This window comes from Chiloscyllium punctatum, chromosome 29 (assembly GCF_047496795.1).
Source record: "Chiloscyllium punctatum isolate Juve2018m chromosome 29, sChiPun1.3, whole genome shotgun sequence".
In the NCBI taxonomy this organism is placed as follows: Eukaryota; Metazoa; Chordata; class Chondrichthyes; order Orectolobiformes; family Hemiscylliidae; genus Chiloscyllium; species Chiloscyllium punctatum.
The window spans coordinates 72,886,796-72,908,883 of record NC_092767.1 but is presented as its reverse complement, the minus strand read 5'-3'; the positions used below and the strand labels follow the sequence as shown (position 1 = coordinate 72,908,883).

Genomic DNA, 22,088 nt, shown 5'->3' with positions numbered 1-22,088 from the left:
TACATAATAGCTCATTGCAATAAACTTCTGTTGGATTCTACAATATTACCCTATCCCCAGCCAGTTCCTTCTGTACCGATGGATAACACAAACATTACTGATTGAATAGAACCAGTCTCACAGCAGCGGGCGGGGCAAGAGGGACGGAGAACAGGAAAGGAGGGAAGCAGGAAGTGGGATAATAGAAAGGGCAGGAAGAAAGAGAGAGAGAGTGGGGGGTGTAGAGCAGGTAGAGAGAGACATATAAAGAAGCAGGAAATGAGAAAACGGAGAGAGCAGGAAGAGAGACAGAATAGACAGAAGGTTCAGTGTGGACTGGTTGGACCGATGGATCTGTTTATGTGCTGTATACCTCTATGACTCTGGATGTAAGTTAGCTCACTGAGCTGGAAGGTTCGGTTTCAGACGTTTCGTCACCATGCTGGGTAACATCATCAGTGAGCCTCCGGTGAAGCGCTGGTGTTAGTGACCCTCCTTCTATTGATGTGTTTAGGTTTCCCTGGGTTGGTCGACTGGGACAGCACAATCATCCTCGGACAAGTCAAACAGAGACGTGCACGGGAATTCCTAGAACCATGGTATTCCAACCAGAACTCTATCAACAAACACATTGACTTGGATCCCATTTACCACCCCCTGAGAGAAAAGAACAGGAGATGACATCACTAACACAGGAAATGACATTACCAACCCAAGGAAACCTAAACACATAAATAGAAAGTTGGACATACCACCAGTGCTTCGCCCGGAGGCTCACTGAAGATGTTACCTAGTATGGTGACGAAACGTCTGAAAATGAACCTTCCAACTCAGCGAGCAAACCTACATCCAGAACCTCAACCTGAGCTACATTCCTTTTCCAAATTTGCTAACTCTATAAACAGAGAGAACACAAACACAACATTTCGAGTTGAGCACAGAGAGCAGGACGAGCCAATACACAGGACAAAAGCAGACATTTCCGAAAAGTGTTCTTTCAGAAAATTATTCCCTGAAATCTCACCCTGGTTTAATCTGCATCTCATTTCTTCCAGCTCCCTCATCGCTTTCTTTAATTCTTCCTCCAATGTTGTGTTCCTGGCATTTGCTTTTGTGAGTAGCCTAGGGAGTGAGAGAACGTGATTGAAAATCTGAGAGGAAGGAAGTGTTGGAGAACTATCAAATATAGCAACACAGAAACAGAGAGAGAGAGTGAGCGAGAGAGCAAGAGAGTGAGACAGAGACTTGGACAGAGAGAGAGAGCGAGAGAGCAAGAGAGTGAGACAGAGACTTGGACAGAGAGAGAGAGCGAGAGAGCAAGAGAGTGAGACAGAGACTTGGACAGAGAGAGAGAGAGAGAGAGCAAGAGAGTGAGACAGAGAGATGGAGAGAGAGAGAGAGCGAGAGAGCAAGAAAGTGAGACAGAGACTTGGACAGAGAGAGAGAGAGCAAGAGAGCAACAGAGTGAGACAGAGAGATGAAGAGAGAGAGAGCGAGAGAGCAAGAAAGTGAGACAGAGACTAGGACAGAGAGAGAGAGAGAGAGAGAGCAAGACAGAGACTTGGACAGAGAGAGTGACAGAGCAAGAGAGTGAGACAGGGAGATGCAGAGAGAGAGAGCGAGAAAGAGAGATTGAGAGATAGAGAAAGAAAGAGAGAGAGTGTGTGTGTGTGAAAAAGAGTTATCACAGGATTCTTACTGTGTGGAAGCAAGCCATTTGGCCAATCAAGTCCACACTGACCCTCTGAAGAGCATCTCACCCAGACGCACCCCTACCCTATAGTCCCCATGTCTAACCCACCTACCCTGCACAGTCCTGGATGATATGGGACAATTTCCTGTGACCAATCCACCCTAACCTGCACATCTTTGGACTGTGGGAGGAAACCCGCGCAGACACGGGGGGAACATACAAACCCCACAGAGTCGCCTGGGGGTGGAATCAAACCTGGATCCCTGGCACTATGAGGCAGCAGTGCTAACCACTGAGCCACCATTGCAGCCCAGACCTGGCTTTGTGTACAAACTGGAACAGGATGTGTGCGGAACTGTTGACCCTCACCTTTGTTGCTGTTCCTAATTGCCCTGAAATGAATAATTTGCTCGACAGTTGCCCGGAGGAGAGTTAAGAGTCAACCCCATCGCTGTGGGTCTGGAGTCACGTGTAGGCCAGACTGGGTAAGGATGGGGACCAGTTGGGTTTTTTTATGTCAATTGATGATATCAGTCAAGCTTTAAATTCTAGATTTTTTTTTAAAAGATATTGAATTTTGAATTAAATTTCAATCAGTTCCCTTGATGAGATTTGAACCTGTACCTCCCAAGGCCTCTCAATCCCCAGGGTCAGCAACATGACCACTATTCCCGGGAGAGTGCATCAATTAGCAGCTATGTCGGGAATGTTAACTATAATGAGGGGTAGGTACATACAATTTCATCCAGTACCTTCGTTGAGTATAGAAACACAGAAAATAGGAAAGGGATCAGGCCATTCAGCCCTTCTAACCTGCTCTACCATTCTATATGACCATGGCTGATCCTCCAACTCAGTCCCCTGTTCCCATACCCTTCAATCCCTTTACCTTGAAGAATACAATTCTGGTCACCCTGCTACAGGACGGATATCATTAAATTGGAGAGGGTGCAGGAAGGATTTACCAGGTTATTAACGGGACTGCAGGGTTTGAGCTATAAGGAGAGGCTGGATAGGCTGGGGCTGTTTTCCCTGGAGCGTCGGAGGCTGAGGGGGTGACATTTACAAAATCATAAGGGGCATGGATAGGGTGAATAGCCAAGGTCTTTTCCCTGGGGTGGGGGGAGTCCAAAACTAGAGGGTATAGGTTTAGGGGGAGAGGGGAAAGATATAAAAGAGACCTAAGGGGCAACTTTTTCACACAGAGGGCAGTGAGTGTATGGAATGAGCTGCCAGAGGAAGTGGTGGAGGCTGGTACAATGACAACATTTAAGAGGCATTTGGATGGGTATATGAATAGGAAGGGTTAGTGAGAGAAACGCAGAGACAGATGGGATTAGATCGGTTTGGGAAACTTGATTGGCATGGACGGGGAGGGCCGAAGGGTCTGTTTCTGTGCTGTACATCTCTATGACTCTATGGTCAGTATGGAGGGGTTGGGCCGAAGGGTCTGTTTCTGTGCTGTACATCTCTATGACTCTATGGTCAGTATGGAGGGGTTGGGCCGAAGGGTCTGTTTCTGCGCTGTACATCTCTATGACTCTATGGTCAGTACGGAGGGGTTGGGCCGAAGGGTCTGTTTCTGCGCTGTACATCTCTATGACTCTATGGTCAGTATGGAGGGGTTGGGCCGAAGGGTCTGTTTCTGTGCTGTACATCTCTATAACGATAATCTAACTCCTTCTCGAAACTATTCAATGTTTTGCCCTCAACCGCTTTCTGTGTCAGAGAATTCCACAGGTTCCCCCTCTCTCTGGGTGAAGACATTTCTCCCCATCTCAGTCCTCTCCCGTTATAATCCCAAACTAATCTAGTCCCAGCTGCCTGCTCCCGGCCCATATCCCTCCAAACCTTTCCTATTCATATACCCGTCCAAATCTCTTTAAGCGTTGCAATTGTATCCACATCCAGCACTTCCTCGGGAAGTTCATTCCACACACGAATCGCTCTCGGTATAAAAATTTGCCCCTCATGTCTTTTTTTAAATCCCTCTCCTTAAAATTGTGCTTCCTAGTCTTGAAATTCCCCAGCTTCAGGGAAAAGACAACTACCATCAATCTATCCATACCCCTCATTATTTTATAAACTTCTATCAGGTCGCCCCTCAACCTCCTACCCTCAACCTCAACCCTCAACCTCCTACCCTCAACCTCCTACCCTCAACCTCAACCCTCAACTTCCTACCCTCAACCTCCTACCCTCCAGCCTATCCAGCCCCCCCCTCTAGTATCTCGGCATTTGTTGCGTGGATCAGGCTGGTGTGTGGACAGAGGAACCTGGATTATCCGAAGGACATGGACAGGGAGTTTTTCATTCGGATAACTGATGCCGGATAACGTAGTTAGCCAAGCATCGGGACCTTGCGATTTTGTTCGGATAATCCAAAATTCCGTCAATCGAATGCTGGATAATCGAGGTTCCTCTGTATTTGCTAATGGGTTTTTGGTGGACCATGTACGCTAGCTTATTGTACTTAGGGGTACAACATACGCTAGATTAAAAGGACCGAAATGTAATCCCATAATGCAAGAGTAAATTGAGTTCCTTTAAATAATTAAATAGATCTCTCTGAATTATGTATTTATTGTAAGATGAGAACTCACAATTAGTGTAAATATTGGAAATGAAGGGAGTCATTGTTATAGGAAGTGACAAAGCAGTGGTAATGGATTCTAGTGTTCTACCTCTCGGTGCTCATGTCTGCAGTCTTTACTTTCAGAAGTTCTTCTTCATCATCAGTCTCTCTGCCCTTCAATTCCTCCACCGGTGCTGACTGCAGCGGGAACAGATCCAGTGTGGGAATTCCAGACAATTCCTGCAACAAACCCTGGAGGCAGAAAGGGAGCTGTTTTAGCTACGACCATACCCAAACCCCAGAAATCTCACTCCCGCACCTCCTTGCTAGCACGGTTCCAATGGACCAAATGGCCCCCTTCTGTGCAGTAAAATTCAGCCTGTATCCCTCTCTGTCGCTCCTGGAGTCAGTAAAGTTGTGATGTACCTGCACTGTCTATAGCCTTTCTCCGCCCGCACTCTACCCTCACCACCCCACTATTGCACAAACGCTGTCCCCCTCACACCTCCCGCCAGCTCTGAAGAAGAGTCATAGATTCATACAGCACAGAAACACACCCTTCGGTCCAACTCCTCCATGCCGACCAGGTATCCTAAACTAATCCAGTCCCATTTGCCAACACTTGGCCCATATCCCTCCAAACCCTTCCTATTCATATACCCATCCAGATGCCTTTTAAATGCTGTAATTGTACCAGCCTCCACCACTTCCTCTGACAACTCATTCCACACACATACCACCCTCTGTGTGAAAACGTTGCCCCTTAGGTCTCTTTATTATCTTTCCCCTAAACCTATGCCCTCTAGCTCTGGACTTACCCACCCCAGGGAAAAGACCTTGTCTGTTTACCCTACCCATGCCCCCTCATGGTTTTATAAACCTAGTCACCTAGACTTGAACCATTAGCTTGCTCTCTCTCTCTCTCTCCATGGATGCTGCCTGACCTGCTGTGATCCCCAGCATATTTAGTTTTCAGGACAGAGTCCAGCATCTGCAGTAATGCAGCTCCAAGTTGTACTTTAACCTAGTTTAATAACCTCCAGCAGGTGGCGCAACTAAGTCTGACTGCAATGTTGCAATTACCCCTGCAGTCCTGGAGGGGGTGCTGCTACCATGTTACTACAACAACTTCTCAACCCCTGAAGCCATGCACTGGAGATATAGACAAGGTTTTGCATACACTTCCTTCTACACTTTGCATCATGGAGAAAAGATAAAAGCTTGCATTTATATAGCACCTTTCATGGTTTCAGAAAGTCCCAAAATGCGACACCACCAATGACTACGAAACAGACCAAACGCAGGCAGATGGGACACGATTACTTGTGAAAACTGGGGGCAGTATGGACAAGTTGGGCCGAAGGGTCTGCTTTCTTGCTGTAAACCTCGATAACTCTACAGAACAGCAGAGCAGGTTCCAGGCCGAATGGCCTACATTCATTCTAAGTTTGTAACAAATAGATACCATCAGCCTATTTGACCCCAGTATCAAAGACAGCATTTTCCAATTCAATGGTCAAAGAAGTGGGGCTGGGGGAGAAGGGATGGAGGGATGAATCTCCTCATTCATTGAGGAACCGAACCCGGGTCCCTGCTGCTGTGAGGCAGCAGTGCTAACCACTGAGACACTGCGCCACCCCACATGCATACGCACACACACACAGATACATACAGACCCACAGATACACACAGACACACATTGACACGCACGCACACATATACACAGACATGTACTCACAGACACACACAGACACACACACACACAGATACATACAGACCCACAGATACACACAGACACACATTGACACGCACGCACACATATACACAGACATGTACTCACAGACACACACAGACACACACACACAGATACATACAGACCCACAGATACACACAGACACACATTGACACGCACGCACACATATACACAGACATGTACTCACAGACACACACTCACAGATACACACAGACACATGCACACACACGCAGATACATACAGACCCACAGATACACACAGACACACATTGACACGCACGCACACATATACACAGACATGTACTCACAGACACACACTCACAGATACACACAGACACATGCACACACACGCAGATACATACAGACCCACAGATACACACAGACACACATTGACACGCACGCACACATATACACAGACATGTACTCACAGACACACACTCAACAGATACACACAGACACACACGCACACAGATACATACAGACCCACAGACACACATTGACACGCACACACACATATACACAGACATGTACTCACAGATACACACAGACACACACACACACAGATACATACAGACCCACAGACACACACACACAGACACGCAGACATGCACTCACAGACACACACAGAGACACACACACAGTGACACACAGATAAATACAGACCCACAGACACACACATAGACACACATTGACACGCACGCACGCACACACAGACATACACTCACAGACACACATAAGCACAGACACACACAGATAAATACAGACCCACAGACACACACAAGACACACAGACAGACAGACAGACAGACACACACACACCCCTGCACAAGTCATTTTTCTGGGGTCAGGATAAAGCATTGAGCCAGGCAGGGATATGATGGAGTCACTATTTTCATCCTCACCTGTACGTTGGAGTCCAACTGACTGATATTGTCTGTGGATCTTGCACCCTCTTTGTCTGTGTCCATCGCCCTCGCAGCCTCTCCGCAGTCACCCTGTCTGGGAAGAGGGAATTCTGCCTTAAACTGAAGGTTGCACCATATTCCCGATGGATTGATGGAGAAGATGAGGCCACTGTTGGAATATTGCGTACAATTCTGGTTTCCCTGCTATAGGAAGGATGTTGTGAAACTTGAAAGGGTTCAGAAAAGATTTACAAGGACGTTGCCAGGGTTGGAGGATTCTCCCCCAGCCCCACTTCTTTGACCATTGAATTGGAAAATGCCATCTTTGATACTGGGGTCAAACAGGCTGATTGGTTGGAAAATTTTGAGGGACATGGATAGGATAAATAGGCAAAGTCTTTTCCCTGGGGTGGGGGAGTCCAGAACTAGAGGGCATAGGTTTAGGGTGAGAGGGGAAAGATTTAAAAGAGACCTAGGGGCAATCTTTTCACACAGAGGGTGGTACGTGTGTGGAATGAGCTGCCAGAGGATGTGGTGGAGGCTGGTACAATTACAGCATTTAAAAGGCATCTGGATGGGTATATGAATAGGAAGGATTTGGAGGGATATGGGCCGGGTGCTGGCAGGTGGGACTAGATTGGGTTGGGGTATCAGATCGGCATGGATGGGGTGGACCGAAGGGTCTGTTTCCATGCTGTACATCTCTATGACTCTGTGACTGTAAGTGAAGTTGGCCTGGCTCTTACTGTATCCCTTAGCTACGCTGCATTGCTCCATCTTCCCGGCCCCAATGCCAGGGCTAAAAAAGGGCAAATAAGGGCTAGCAGCCACACGGTAGCCACTGTGGGTCACCACGGTGTGCTGTGGTTCCTCAACCCCCAAGGTGCTGGGTTCAAGCCCCACTCTGGGACCTGAGTGGGAAATAAGCCAGCACTTTTGGCCCAGTGAAGGGGGTGTATGGTTCCATCACCTCAGATCAGGCCTTCCCCTGCCTGTTGTGCCAACCTGTATTTAACCTCCTGGTTGGAGAAAGTGAGGACTGCAGATGCTGTAGATCAGAGCTGAAAATGTGTTGCTGGAAAAGCGCAGCAGGTCAGGCAGCATCTAAGGAACAGGAGAATCGACGTTTCGGGCATCAGCCCTTCTTCCTGAAGAAGGGCTGATGCCCGAAATGTCAATTCTCCTGCTCCTTGGATGCTGCCTGACCTGCTGCGCTTTTCCAGCAACACATTTTCAGCTTTAACCTCCTGGTTGACAGCTAACTGCCCTTTGCTCCCTGTGGGATCTTGCTGTGCGCCAGTGGGTCGCTACCTTTCCCTGGCACCTCCTCCAACACTTTGCCAAGTAGCTCCCCCCCATCCCCCCGAGCCTTAAACCACGGCCATGCTTCCAATGCTGGTGCGGGCACAGCAAGATCCCACCGGTGAGCATGAGCACCGCCCCAGTGAAGCCCTTCCCCGCTGGTGGCTTGTGCCAATCCCACGGCATTGGTGATGCCGATTCCAGCTTCCTATTCCCTTTCCGTTGAATCCGGGTGGGATTTGAAACTGCCTGCCGTGGATCTGAGAGCACAGTGTGGAGTGGGGGTATGGGGGAGAAGCGAACACTGGTGCAGAAACCCTCACTCCATTTCTCTCGTCCTCTCTCTCCACACGGACTCCTCCAGACCCATCGAGCTTCTGCAGCTCTCTCTGTGTTTTTTTTTCGCGTTGAACATACATTTCCTCTTCCCTCCCACAAATTGGAAACTCTTACCTGGATGTTTCTTCTCTGATCGCGGAAAACGTAAATCCTGCAAATGGCAGGTGTGTCCCGGGCAAGAGACCATGGGAAACCTGATTGGACGTCCCCTGGTGGAAAACGAGTGAGGAGGCTTTGATTCAATTTGATTCACCACTGCCCCGCGTACCGAGATACAGTGACAAGTATTGTTTCGCGTTGCTGCCCAACAAATCCTACCTTCCATCAGGGTAAGAGAACGACATTCAGAATACAGGGTTAGAGCGACAGAGATAGATCGACTCTAGTATATGAGAGGTCTGGCAGGGAAGAAGCTGTTCTTGAATCTGTTGGGACATGTATTTAAGCTTCTGCCTGATGGAAGAGGGTCTAACCGGGGTGTGGGAGGGGTCTCTGATGATGTTGGCTGCCTTCCTGAGGCAGTGGGAGGTGTAGAGGGAGTCAGTGGGTGGGAGGCTGGTGATGGACTGAGCTGTGTTCACGTCTCTCTGGAGTTTCTTGCGTTTTCCATAGCCGTACGTGACGCATCCAGAGAGGGTGCCTTCCATGGTGAACCTGGTCAGGGTGATTGTGGACATGTTGAATTGCAATAGCATCCTGAGGAAGTAGAGATGTTGGTGTGCTTTTCCGACTGGATTGAACAGGTTAGATCGTTAGTGATATTACTCCTGGGAACTTGAAGCACCCAAACTGAGCATTGATAGGGGAGGTGTAGAAGAAGATTTTCTAGTTGCGTCTCACCGTGAGAAGGCCCTGGGGACTATGGGCTTGCAATTTTATGGCTGTCCGTCCATCTACAGTGAGCAAAAGCCTGGTGGCTTGCCATTACCTTCGTTGGGATGGCGAACTCAGAGAGTCCTGTCCTCGCTACCCACCTCACAGCTTGTTTATTGACCCGTTTACCCACATTAGGAACGTAACGGCGTTGAGCACCAGCTCCTGGAGTGGGATTCGAACCTGGAGTCACTGGTTTGGAGTGTCCCACCACCAGAGCTGACATGACACAGTGGCACGGGGCTATGTTGAGAGTGGGGTGCTGGAAAAGCACAGCAGGTCAGGCAGCAGCCGGGGAGCAGGAGAATCAATGTTTCGGGCATAAGCCCTTCATCAGGAATGAGGCTTGTGGGCCATGGGTGGGGGGTGCTGAGAGATAAATGGGAGGGAGGTGGGGGTGGGGGTGGGGGGGGGAACGTCGCTGAGAGAGCGAGAGGTGGATGAAGGTGAGGGAGAAGGTGATAGGTCAGAGGGGGCAGAGATGGACAGGTCCAGAGGGCAGTGCGGAGTTGGAGGTTTGGGATTGGGATAATGTGGGGGGAGGGGAAATGAGGAAGCTGTTGAAATCCACATTTATCCCGTGTGGTTGCAGGGTTCCAAGGCAGAGGATGACCTCGTAGGGAGAGGAGGAGGACTTCCGTGAGGAATAATATTCTCAATCTCGTGCGGCTGCGGAATATTTATAGATTCCGCTGTAGTGGAAGAATATTAATTGGGGAACACCTTACCACAGGGCTGTGGGCAGAGCTAGATCAAGCAGTGATGTGGACTGTCTCATTAGCATTTTTTTGGGAGAGCATGTGGACCTCCCTGCACTTGTTGCCCATCCCTAATGAACCAAATTTTTAAGGTGAGATGAGGAAGCTTTAAAAAGGACATGGGGGTCAGTTTTTACACACAGAGAGTGGCCTGTGTGAGGAAGGAACTTGCAGATAAAGTGGTGGATGTGGGTATAGTTACAGTGTTTAAACGATGTGGAGGTGCCGCTGTTGGGCTGGGGTGGACAAGGTCAGAGGTCACACAACACCAGGTTATAGTCTGACAGTTTTGTTCAAAATCACAAGCGTTTGGAGCGCTGAGCTTTCATTAGGCGAAGCTTGTGATTTAAATCAACCTGTTGGACTATAACCTGGTGTCATGTGACTCCTAGGAGAGAGTGAGGATTGCAGATGCTGGGGATCAGAGCTTAAACATGTGTTGCTGGAAAAGCGCAGCAGGTCAGGCAGCGTCCAAGGAGAAGGAGAATCGACGTTTCGGGCATAAGCCCTTCTTCAGGAGCCCGAAACATCGATTCTCCTGCTCCTTTGATGCTGCCTGACCTGCTGCGCTTTTCCAGCAACACATTTTAAAGTCATGTGACTTCTGACAACTTATAAAAGACATTTGGATAAGTACATGAATAAGAAATGTTTCGAGGGATATGGGCCAAACGCAGGCAGATGGGACTAGCTTAGGTTGGCATCACGGTCATGGTGTTGGGGTCGTTTGAAATTTGGCATTCTTGCACAGGTCCTGATGAGTGCCTCAGTGGAAGATTTTTTTTAAAAAAAACTAGGCGTCTCATCTGTCTGTCGACCGCGCAGCTGTTCCTCCGAGTAGGGAACCGTCCACAAAAGCCAAGATAAGGAGGAGAAGAGAACGTGCCTGAGGAAGGAACGGGCTGCTGAAATTCTCATCCTCCACATCAAAGTTCGAGGTGTCCGTGTGACTGGTGATTGTTGGGACGAAGGGGGGCTCGCTCTCATCGATGAGGTCCCACTCGATGCCCCTGAAGAACGCGTGCCCCTTCAGGTCCCCAATGCCATTCCGTCCCAACCTCTCCTCCCTACTGCAAACCAGGCCCTGGATAAAGGTCCTCGCCTCATCTGACACGTCATGAATGGAATCCGGGAACTGAAGATTGTCCTGAGGGCGTTTGGGAAGAACATACAAAGATTCCTTTTAAATTTTTTTTTTACTCATTCACAGGATGAAGGTGACGTGGGCTGGGCCAGCATTGATTGCCCTAATTGCCCCAGAGGGCAATTTACCCATCGCTGTGAGTCTGGAGTCCCATGTAGGCCCAAACCAGGTAAGGATGGTAGTTTCCTTCCTGAAAGGTTAGTGAACCAGATGGGTTTTTCCAGCAATCGATAATGGATTTATAGTCATCAACAGGGCAAAGAAGCAGAAATTAGGCCATTCAGCCCATTAAGTCACTCTGCCATGCAATCATGGTTGATAGGTTTTTCAACCCCATTCTCCCACTTTCTCCCCATAACTCTTTCTCCCCTCAAAAATCAAGACCCTATCTATCTCCGTCTTAAATACACTCAATGACCTGGCCTCCATGGTCTTCTGTGGCAGTGATTTCCATCGATTCCCCACTCTGGCTGATGAGGTTTCTCCTTATCTCCAGTCATGTATTAAATTCCACCCAGGTTATTGAAGCCTGAGGAACCTTGGGGGTGAGGGTTGAGTAAATCACCAGTTTTAGCCTTCAGTGGTCACTGAGGTGAACTATGGGAGCTCTGAACCCCTGGGTTGCCAACTCCAATTCAGTCAGTTCCTCACACTCTCCAACACAGGGCAGGAGACTGAGGTGTCAGTGGGGGAGTACTTTGGGGCCAGCGACAATAATTCTATTAGAGTTAAAATAGTGATGGGAAAGGATAGACCGGATCTAAAAGTTGAAGTTCTAAATTGGAGAAAGGCCAATTTTGACGGTATTAGGCAAGAACTTTCAAAAGCTGATTGGGGGCAGATGTTCTCAGGTAAAGGGACGGCTGGAAACTGAGAAGCCTTCGGAAATGAGATAACGAGAATCCAGAGAAAGTATATTCCTGTCAGGGTGAAAGGGAAGGCTGGTAGGAATAGGGAATGCTGGATGACTAAAGAAGTTGAGGGTTTGGTTAAGAAAAAGAAGGAAGCATATGTCAGGTATAGACAGGAGAGATCGAGAGAATCCTTAGAAGAGTATAAAGGCAGTAGGAGTATACTTAAGAGGGAAATCAGGAGAGCAAAAAGGGGACATGAAATAGCTTTGGCAAATAGAGTTAAGGAGAATCCAAAGAGTTTTTATAAAAATGTTAAGGACAAAAGGGAACTAGGGATCAGCAAGGCGGCCTTTGTGTGGAGCCACAGGAGATGGGGGAGATACTAAATGAGTATTTTGCATCAGTATTTACTGTGGAAAAGGATATGGAAGTTATCGAATATAGGGAAATAGATGGTGACATTTTGAAAAATGTCCAGATTACAGAGGAGGAAGTGCTGGATGTCTTGAAACACATAAAAGTGGATAAATCCCCAGGACCTGATCACATGTATGCTAGAACTCTGTGGGAGGTGAAGAAAGTGATTGCTAGGCCTCTTACTGAGATATTTGTGTCATGGATGGTCACAGGTGAGGTGCTGGAAGACTGGAGGTTGGCAAATGTGGTGCCACTGTTTAAGAAGGGTAGTAAGGACAAGCCAGGGAACTATAGACCAGTGAGCCTGCCCTCGGTGGTGGGCAAGTTGTTGGAGGGAATCCTGAGGGACAGGATGTACATGTATTTGGAAAGTCCAGGATTGATTAGGGATAGTCAACATGGCTTTGTGCGTGGGAAATCATGTCTCACAAACTTGATTGAGTTTTTTGAAGAAGTAACAAAGAGGATTGATGAGGGCAGAGCAGTAGATGTGATCTATATGGACTTCGGTAAGGCATTTGACAAGGTTCCCCATGGGAGACTGATTAGCAAGGTTAGATCTCATGGAATACAGGGAGAACTAGCCATTTGTATACAGAACTGGCTCAAAGGTAGAAGACAGAGGGTGGTGGTGGAGGGTTGTTTTTCAGACTGGAGGCCTGTGATCAGTGGAGTGCCACAAGGATCGGTGCTGGGTCCTCTACTTTTTGTCATTTACATAAATGATTTGGATGTGAGCATAAGAGGTACTGTTTGTAAGTTTGCAGATGACACCAAAATTGGAGATGTAGTGGACAGCAAAGAGGGTTACCTCAGATTACAACAGGATCTGGACCAGATGGGCCAATGGGCTGAGAAGTGGCAGATGGAGTTTAATTCAGATAAATGCGAGGTGCTGCATTTTGGAAAAGCAAATCTTAGCAGGACTTATACACTTAATGGTAAGGTCCTAGAAAGTGTTGCTGAACAAAGAGACCTTGGAGTGCAGGTTCATAGCTCCTTGAAATTGGAGTTGCAGGTAGATAGGGTAGTGAAGAAGGCGTTTGGTATGCTTTCCTTTATTGGTCAGAGTAGTGAGTACAGGAGTCGGGAGGTCATGTTGCGGCTGTACAGGACATTGGTTAGGGCACTGTTGGAATATTGCATACCAGATATCCCAACCCAATCTAGTCCCACCTGCCAGCACCCGGCCCATATCCCTCCAAACCCTTCCTATTCATGTACCCATCCAGATGCCTTTTAAATGTTGTAATTGTACCAGCCTCCACCACTTCCTCTGGCAGCTCATTCCATAAACATACCACCCTCTGTGTGAAAAAGTTGCCCCTTAGGTCTCTAATATATCTTTCCCCTCTCACACTAAATCTATGCCCTCTAGTTCTGGACTCCCTGATCCCAGGGAAAAGACTTTGCCTATTTACCCTATTAATGCCCCTCATGATTTTATAAACCTCTATAAGGTCACCCTTCAGCCTCCGACGCTCCAGGGAAAACAACCCCAGCCTGTTCAGCCTCTCCCTGTAGCTCAGATCCTCCATCCCTGGCAACATCCTTGTAAATCTTTTCTGAACCCTTTCAAGTTTCACAACATCTTTCCAATAGGAAGGAGACCAGAATTGCACGGAATATTCCAACAGTGACCTAACCAATGTCCTGTCCAGCTGCAACATGACCTCCCAACTCCTGTACTCAATACTCTGACCAATAAAGGCAAGCATACCAAACGCCTTCTTCACTATCCTATCTACCTGCGACTCCACTTTCAAGGAGCTATGAACCTGCACTCCAAGGTCTCTTTGTTCAGCAACACTCCCCAGGACCTTACCATTAAGTGTATAGGTCCTGCTAAGATTTGCTTTCCCAAAATGCAGCACCTCTTGTCTCCTTTAATTGGTAAGGATACAGTCGCCATAGTGCCAGTCTTCCACGAGAGAGAGAGAGACAGTGACAGATGGTGGTGAGTTTAACCTGAGACAATGGGCAAGGTCTAGAAGGTGGAACCTTTGCGGGTGAGCTCAGCTAGCGCGGGGATCATGCCCATCCTGTTGGGCATCAGCAACGAGCCATCCAACCAACTGAGCTCCAGCCGCCAACACCAAACAACACCCATCCCTGATTCCTTGCGTGTACGAATCTCAGAGATAACACCCCTCCCCCATCATGGCTTCTCCCATCTCTTGGAAAAAGTAGGAATGTGCAAAACGAACACAGAAAGTGCTGGAGAAACTCAGCAGGTCTGTCAGTGAAGAGAGAGAGAGAAAGAGAGAGAGAGAGAGTAAAAGAGAGAGAGAGAGCAGAGTAAACGTTTTGAGTCCAGCACAACCTAGCTTTGCAACTCATTTGCACAGAAGGCTGTGGAGGCCTAGTCATTGAGTAGTCAAAAGGCGTGGTGCTGGAAAAGCACAGCCGGTCTGGCAGCATCTGAGGAGCAGGAGAGTCGACGTTTCGGGCAAAAAGCCCTTCATCAGGCGTGTGTGGTGTGTGGAATGTGGGTCTACATCCTGATGAAGGGCTTATGCTCGAAACGTTGACTCCATTGCTCCTCGGGGGCTTCCTGATTGGCTGTGCTTTTCCAGTACACATTCCCGAGTCCTCACTTTCTCCCAGGTCATTGAGTATATTTAAGACGGAGATAGACATGGTCTTGAGTATCGAAGGGATCAAGGGTTGCAGGGAGATGGCGGGAGAATGGAGTGGAGAAATGTATCAGCCGTGATTGAATGGTGGAGCAGATTTGATGGGCTGAATGGCCTAATTTCTGCTCCTGTGTCTTAAGAATCTATTGATGACTGTAAATCCATTATTGATTGCTGGGAAAACCTGTCTGGTTCACTGACCTTTCGGGATGGAAACTGCCATCCTTACCTGGTCTGGGGCTACATGGGATTCCACCTCTAGCCTCTGTACTGGGATCTGCTGGAATGCCATTAAGTCATAGAGATCTACTGGAGGCAATTGAGTCTGCACTGATCATAACCCAACCACCTCTCTAACCCAATCCCTTGTGCCAGCTCTTGGCCCATCGCCCTGCGCGATACTGTGCCCTGCTACCCCACGGTCTCGCCCTTGTCCCTCACCTTGTGGTTGAGGATCTTCCTGTAGGTTTCAGTCAGGGTCTCAGCGTAGAAGGGGGTCTGTCCGAAAAGCATCTCGTAACAGCAGATGCCGAGCGACCACCAGTCACACTCCGGGCCATACATCGCCGAGGGGTCTTCCACTGCCCGCAGGATCTCCGGGGAGATGTAGTCAGGAGTACCCACAGCAACAGCTGACCATACCTGGAAGGGGAAGGTGGCACGGGGTGAGGGATGTGACATTGCCAACTCTCTGCGCTGCCCTGGAGTGTTCAAGGATTTGGGGGGGAATCAACTGCAACCATTTACCACCCCTTCCCCCAACTGCCCCTTGAGAAGGTGGGGGTGAGCCGCCATTTTGAACCACTGTGAGCCATTTAGTTTAAAGACACCCACAATGCTGTTAGGGAGGGAGGTCCCAGGACTTTGACCCAGCGACACTGAAGGAACGGCGATATATTTCCAAGTCGGGATGGGGAGTGTATCCTATGGCGTACTGAGGGAGTGTCAATGGTCACCATTAGATTCTGAATTGAAGCCCTGTCATCAGGGAGGTGATGTCCTGGTCATATTATCGCTCAGACTGTTAATCCAGAGACACAGCTAAAGTTTGAGAGACCTGGGTTCGCAAACTGCCATGGTAGATGGTGGAATTTGAATTCAATAAAAGTTTGAAAATAAGTCTGTAACGATGCCACTTTTGAGGGGAAAATCCCCATCTAGGTCACTAATGTCCTATAGGGGAGGAAACTGACATCCTTGCCTGGTCTGGGCCTACACGTGACTCCAGACCCACAGCAATGCAGTAGACTCTTAACTGCCCTCTGGGGCAATTAGGGATGGGCAATAAATGCTGACCCAGCCAGGGGCACCCTCATGAATTTTTAAAAATTGCAACACCCCTCGCGATTAACATGACCCCTCACGATTAACATGAACATGAATTTTTAAAAATTGTGACTCCCCTCATGATTTAATACGAATGCTCAATTCACTTTCCTGATGACTCGATTGCGCTGGCATGCTAACCCCAGGATGTGAGGCCAATCTGTCCTTTAAAACTCAGCCCGCGACAATGAGTGTTTAAGGAAACACAGGATCGGTCCTTACCTGACCGTTAACCCCCAGCCGTAGACAGGAGCCAAAGTCAGTGAGCTTGATGTGACCGTTCACATCCAGGAGGATATTATCTGGCTTCACGTCCCTGAGAAGACAGAACGGATCTCAATTCGTGCGACCATCAGAGTGTCAAACACAAACCACCCTTTCCCTTTCACACGTGCTCAAAGAATTCCGATCGACGGGATTTTGTAGGGTCTGTCCCTCAGCTTTTTAATGTTTCCCATGTGTTGCTGGGTTACACCCAGAGTTGGGCTCTAAACCCATCTTCCTGAAATTAGGATCAAACCCAACCAGGGTCACCACAACCGCAAATTAGTGAACCCTCACAGTCCATTTTCTTTTTAAAATTCTTCCATGGTGGATTGGGTGTCACTGGCTGGGCCCAGCACTTAAAATGGCACAGTGGCTCAGTGGTTAGCCCTGCTGCCCCACAGCGCCAGGGACCCAGGCTCAATACCAGCCTTGGGCGACTGTCTGTGTGGAGTTTGCACACTCTCCCCGTGTCTGCGTGGGTTTCCTCCCACTTTCCAAAGATGTGCAGGTTAGGATGGACTAGCCATGGGAAATCATCTTGTAGTGTCCAGGGGTGTGTAGGCTAGATGGGTCAGCTGTGGGGAATTGGGCTTATTGGCTGTGGGTCTGGATGAGATGCTCTTCATAGATTCCCTACAGTGTGGAACCAGGCCCTTCAGCCCGACAAGTCCACACTGACCCACTGAAGAGTGACCCATTTTCTTATGAGACAACATTTACCCCTGACTAATGCACCTAACCTACACATCCTTGAACACTATGGGGAAATTTCCCATGGCCAATCTACCCTAACCTGTACATCTTTGGACTGTGGGAGGAAACCGGAGCACAAATTTGCTAGAACTGCTTGGGAGGATTTAAACTAGTAAGGTGGGGGGGGGTGGGGGGGTGGGGGGGGTGAGGGGGTGGGACCCAGGGAGATAGTGAGGAAAGAGATCGATCTGAGACGGGTACAGCTGAGAACAGAAGTGAGTCAAACAGTCAGGGCATGCAGGGACAAGGTAGGACTAATAAATTAAACTGCATTAATTTCAATGCAAGGGGCCTAACAGGGAAGGCAGATGAACTCAGGGCATGGTTAGCAACATGGGACTGGGATATCATAGCAATTACAGAAACATGGCTCAGGGATGGGCAGGACGGGCAGCTTAATGTTCCAGGATACAAATGCTACAGGAAGGATAGAAAGGGAGGCAAGAGAGGAGGGGGAGTGGCGTTTTTGATAAGGGATTGCATTACAGCTACAGTGAATGGCGGTGCAGGCTCGAAGGGCTGAATGGCCTACTCCTGCATCTATTGTCTATTGTCTATTGTCTATTGTCTACAGCTGTGCTGAGGGAGGATATTCCCGGAAATACATCCAGGGAAGTTATTTGGGTGGAACTGAGAAATAAGTAAGGGATGATCACCTTATTGGGATTGTATTATAGATCCCCCAATAGTCAGAGGGAAATTGAGAAACAAATTTGTAAGGAGATCTCAGCTATCTGTAAGAATAATAGGGTGGTTCTGGTTGAGGATTTTAACTTTCCAAACATCGACTGGGACTGCCAGAGTGTTAAAGGTTTAGATGGAGAGGAATTTCTTAGTTATGTACAAGACAATTTTCTGATTCAGTATGTGGATGTACCTACTAGAGAAGGTGCAAAACTTGACCTACTCTTGGGAAATAAGGCAGGGCAGGTGACTGAGGTGTCACTGGGGGAGCACTTTGGGGCCAGCGACCATAATTCTGTTCGTTTTAAAATAGTGATGGAAAAGGATAGACCAGATCTAAAAGTTGAAGTTCAAAAGTGGAGAACGGCCAGTTTTGACAGTATTAGGCAAGAACTTTCGAAAGCTGTTTGGAGGCAGATGTTCACAGGTAAAGGGACGGCTGGAAAATGGGAAGCCTTCAGAAATGAGATAACAAGAATCCAGAGAAAGTATATTCCTGTCAGGGTGAAAGGGAAGGCTGGTAAGTATAGGGAATGCTGGATGACTAAAGAAATTGAGGATTTGGTTAAGAAAAAGAAGGAAGCACATGTGAGGTACAGACAAGATAGATCGAGTGAATCCTGAGAAGAGTATAAAGAAAGTAGGAGTATACTTAAGAGGGAAATCAGGAGGGCAAAACGGGGACATGAGATAGCTTTGGCAAATAGAATTAAGGAGAATCCAAAGGGTTTTTACAAATACATTAAGGACAAAAGGGTAACTAGGGAGAGAATAGGGCCCCCCAAAGATCAGCAAGGTGGCCTTTGTGTGGAGCTGCAGAAGATGGGGGAGATACTAAATGAATATTTTGCATCAGTATTTACTGCGGAAAAGGACTTGTTGGGAAATAGATGGTGACATCTTGCAAAATGTCCAGATGACAGAGGAGGAAGTGCTGGATGTCTTGAAACGGTTAAAGGTGGGTAAATCCCCAGGACCTGATCAGGTGTACCCAAGAACTCTGTGGGAAGCTAGAGAAGTGATTGCTGGGCCTCTTGCTGAGATATTTGTATCATCGATAGTCACAGGTGAGGTGACGGAAGACTGGAGGTTGGCTAACGTGGTGCCACTGTTTAAGAAGGGTGGTAAGGACAAGCCAGGGAACTATAGACCAGTGAGTCTGACCTCAGTGGTGGGCAAGTTGTTGGAGGGAATCCTGAGGGACAGGATGTAGATGTATTTGGAAAGGCAAGGACTGATTAGGGACAGTCAACATGGCTTTGTGCATGGGAAATCATGTCTCACAAACTTGATTGAGTTTTTTGAAAAAGTAACAAAGAAGATTGATGAGGGAAGAGCAGTAGATGTGATCTATACGGACTTCAGTAAGGCACTTGACAAGGTTCCCCATGGGAGACTGATTAGCAAGGTTAGATCTCATGGAATACAGGGAGAACTAGCCATTTGGATACAGAACTGGCTCAAAGGTAGAAGACAGAGGGTGGTGGTGGAGGGCTATTTTTCAGACTGGAGGCCTGTGACCAGTGGAGTGCCACAAGGATCGGTGCTGGGCCCTCTACTTTTTGTCATTTACATAAATGATTTGGATGTGAGCATAAGAGGTACAGTTAGTAAGTTTGCAGATGACACCAAAATTGGAGGTGTAGTGGACAGCGAAGAGGGTTACCTCAGATTACAACAGGATCTGGACCAGATGGGCCAATGGGCTGAGAAGTGGCAGATGGAATTTAATTCAGATAAATGCGAGGTGCTGCATTTTGGGAAAGCAAATCTTAGCAGGACTTATACACTTAATGGTAAGGTCCTAGGGAGTGTTGCTGAACAAAGAGACCTTGGAGTGCAGGTTCATAGCTCCTTGAAAGTGGAGTCGCAGGTAGGTAGGATAGTGAAGAAGGCGTTTGGTATGCTTTCCTTCATTGGTCAGAGTAGTGAGTACAGGAGTTGGGAGGTCATGTTGCGGCTGTACAGGACATTGGTTAGGCCACTGTTGGAATATTGCGTGCAATTCTGGTCTCCTTCCTATTGGAAAGATGTTGTGAAACTTGAAAGGGTTCAGAAAAGATTTACAAGGATGTTACAAGGGTTGGAAGATCTGAGCTACAGGGAGAGGCTGAACAAACTGGGGCTGTTTTCCCTGGAGCGTCGAAGGCTGAGGGGTGACCTTATAGAGGTTTACAAAATTATGAGGGTCATGGATAGGGTAAATCGACAAAGTCTGTTGGGATCGGGGAATCCAGAACTAGAGGGCATAGGTTTAGGGTGAGAGGGGAAAGATATAAAAGAGACCTAAGGGGCAACGTTTTCACACAGAGGGTGGTACGTGGATGGAATGAGCTGCCAGAGGATGTGGTGGAGGAGGGTACAATTACAACATTTAAAAGGCATTAGGATGGGTATATGAATAGGAAGGGTTTGGAGGGATATGGGCCAGGTGCTGGCAGGTGGGACTAGATTGGGTTGGGATATCTGGTCAGCATGGACAGGATGGACCGAAGGGTCTATTTCCATGCTGTACATCTGTATGATTGTGAGTGGTGGAATTTGAATTCAATAAGAATCTAGAAGTAAAATGTAACAATAACCATTAATTAATTGTCGGAATACCCCATCTGGATCACTAAATGTCCTTTAGGGAAAGAAACTGCCATCCTTACCTGGTCTTGCCGACAGACCCACAGCAATGTGTTGACTCTTTACTACCCTCTGGGGCAATTAGGGAAGGGCAATAAATGCTGGGTTTGGAGGGATATGGGCCGGGTGCTGGCAGGTGGGACTAGATTGGGTTAGGATATTTGGTCGGCATGGACGGGTTGGACCGAAGGGTCTGTTTCCGTGCTGTACATCTCTATGACCCGGAGGAAACCCGCATAGACACGGGGAGAATGTGAAAACTCCACACAGATAGTTGCCTGAGGCTGGAATTGAACCCAGTTCCCTACTACTAGGATGCAGCAGTGCTAACCACTGAGCCACCATGCCGTCCTAAGTATCAGCACAAGTAGCAGCTCTTCAGAGGATCTGTCTGGACTCGATGGACCAAATGGCCTTTGTCCGCACTGCAGTGATTTTACGAGTCTCTGCTATAGCTTTACAGTCACCGTTACAAAGGATAACCCTCATAGAAATCACAGAATTCTTACAGAGCAGGAAGGAGACCATTTGGACTATCGAGTTCGTGCTAGCTCTTGGAATGAACAATCCTTTCGGTACTGCTCCCTCTCTGTCAACCTGGAGCTCTGAAAATGTTCCCTTTCAGATAATTCCCTCTTGGAAAGCCGTGCCTCTATCACTGTCTCCAGTCCTGCATTCCAGACCCTAACCACGCGCCATCTGCAAAAAAACTTCTCTTCGCTTTGTTTGCCAATTAACAAACTGAGCTGATTCTGAACTCCCACCAGCGTTAGCCTGGGGATCATATGTAGAATGACATCCAAGTTGCTATAATCTTACCGAACCATGGAGCTGCTTTGTCATGAGAGAGAGAGAGAGATGACTGCTGGTGATTTAACCAGAGGGTCACCACATCCTCAGCCAAGAGGATAGACTCTCACGGTTACCCCAGCCCACGATGGGAACTGTTAGCGTCACACTGCTTTGCAAACCAACCGTTCGGCCTACTGAGCTAAACCAACTCCAAGCCGCCCTACACAAGCACCTGCTTTTCGCTCGCCCTGTGGGATGTAGGAAATAGAAAAGTCTCCTTTTATCTCTGTTCCTCCTGCCCAACATTTGTTTTCTCTCTCTGACCCTCGCTGTCTTCTTCACTGAGTATGGCCAGTTCATCATCTGAGGGGGATGTTGGCTGTGGTGTCAGTTATTTCCCAGCTAGGCC

At 48.0% G+C, this 22,088-nt stretch overlaps 1 protein-coding gene across 5 annotated transcripts in view; it reads right to left on the bottom strand.

Annotated features, from left to right (window-relative positions):
• Positions 1-22,088, bottom strand: part of LOC140454368 (serine/threonine-protein kinase MRCK beta) — a 43,824-nt gene that overhangs the window by 9,365 nt on the left and 12,371 nt on the right. For all 5 annotated transcript variants that reach the window (XM_072549075.1, XM_072549076.1, XM_072549078.1 and 2 more), the window contains 7 exons: positions 16,775-16,868; positions 15,668-15,868; positions 11,062-11,322; positions 8,659-8,753; positions 6,901-6,997; positions 4,357-4,499; positions 1,004-1,101 (listed from right to left, as the gene is read on the bottom strand). In XM_072549075.1, coding sequence (XP_072405176.1) covers positions 1,004-1,101; positions 4,357-4,499; positions 6,901-6,997; positions 8,659-8,753; positions 11,062-11,322; positions 15,668-15,868; positions 16,775-16,868 — 989 coding nt within the window. The remainder of the gene's footprint in view (positions 1-1,003; positions 1,102-4,356; positions 4,500-6,900; positions 6,998-8,658; positions 8,754-11,061; positions 11,323-15,667; positions 15,869-16,774; positions 16,869-22,088) is intronic.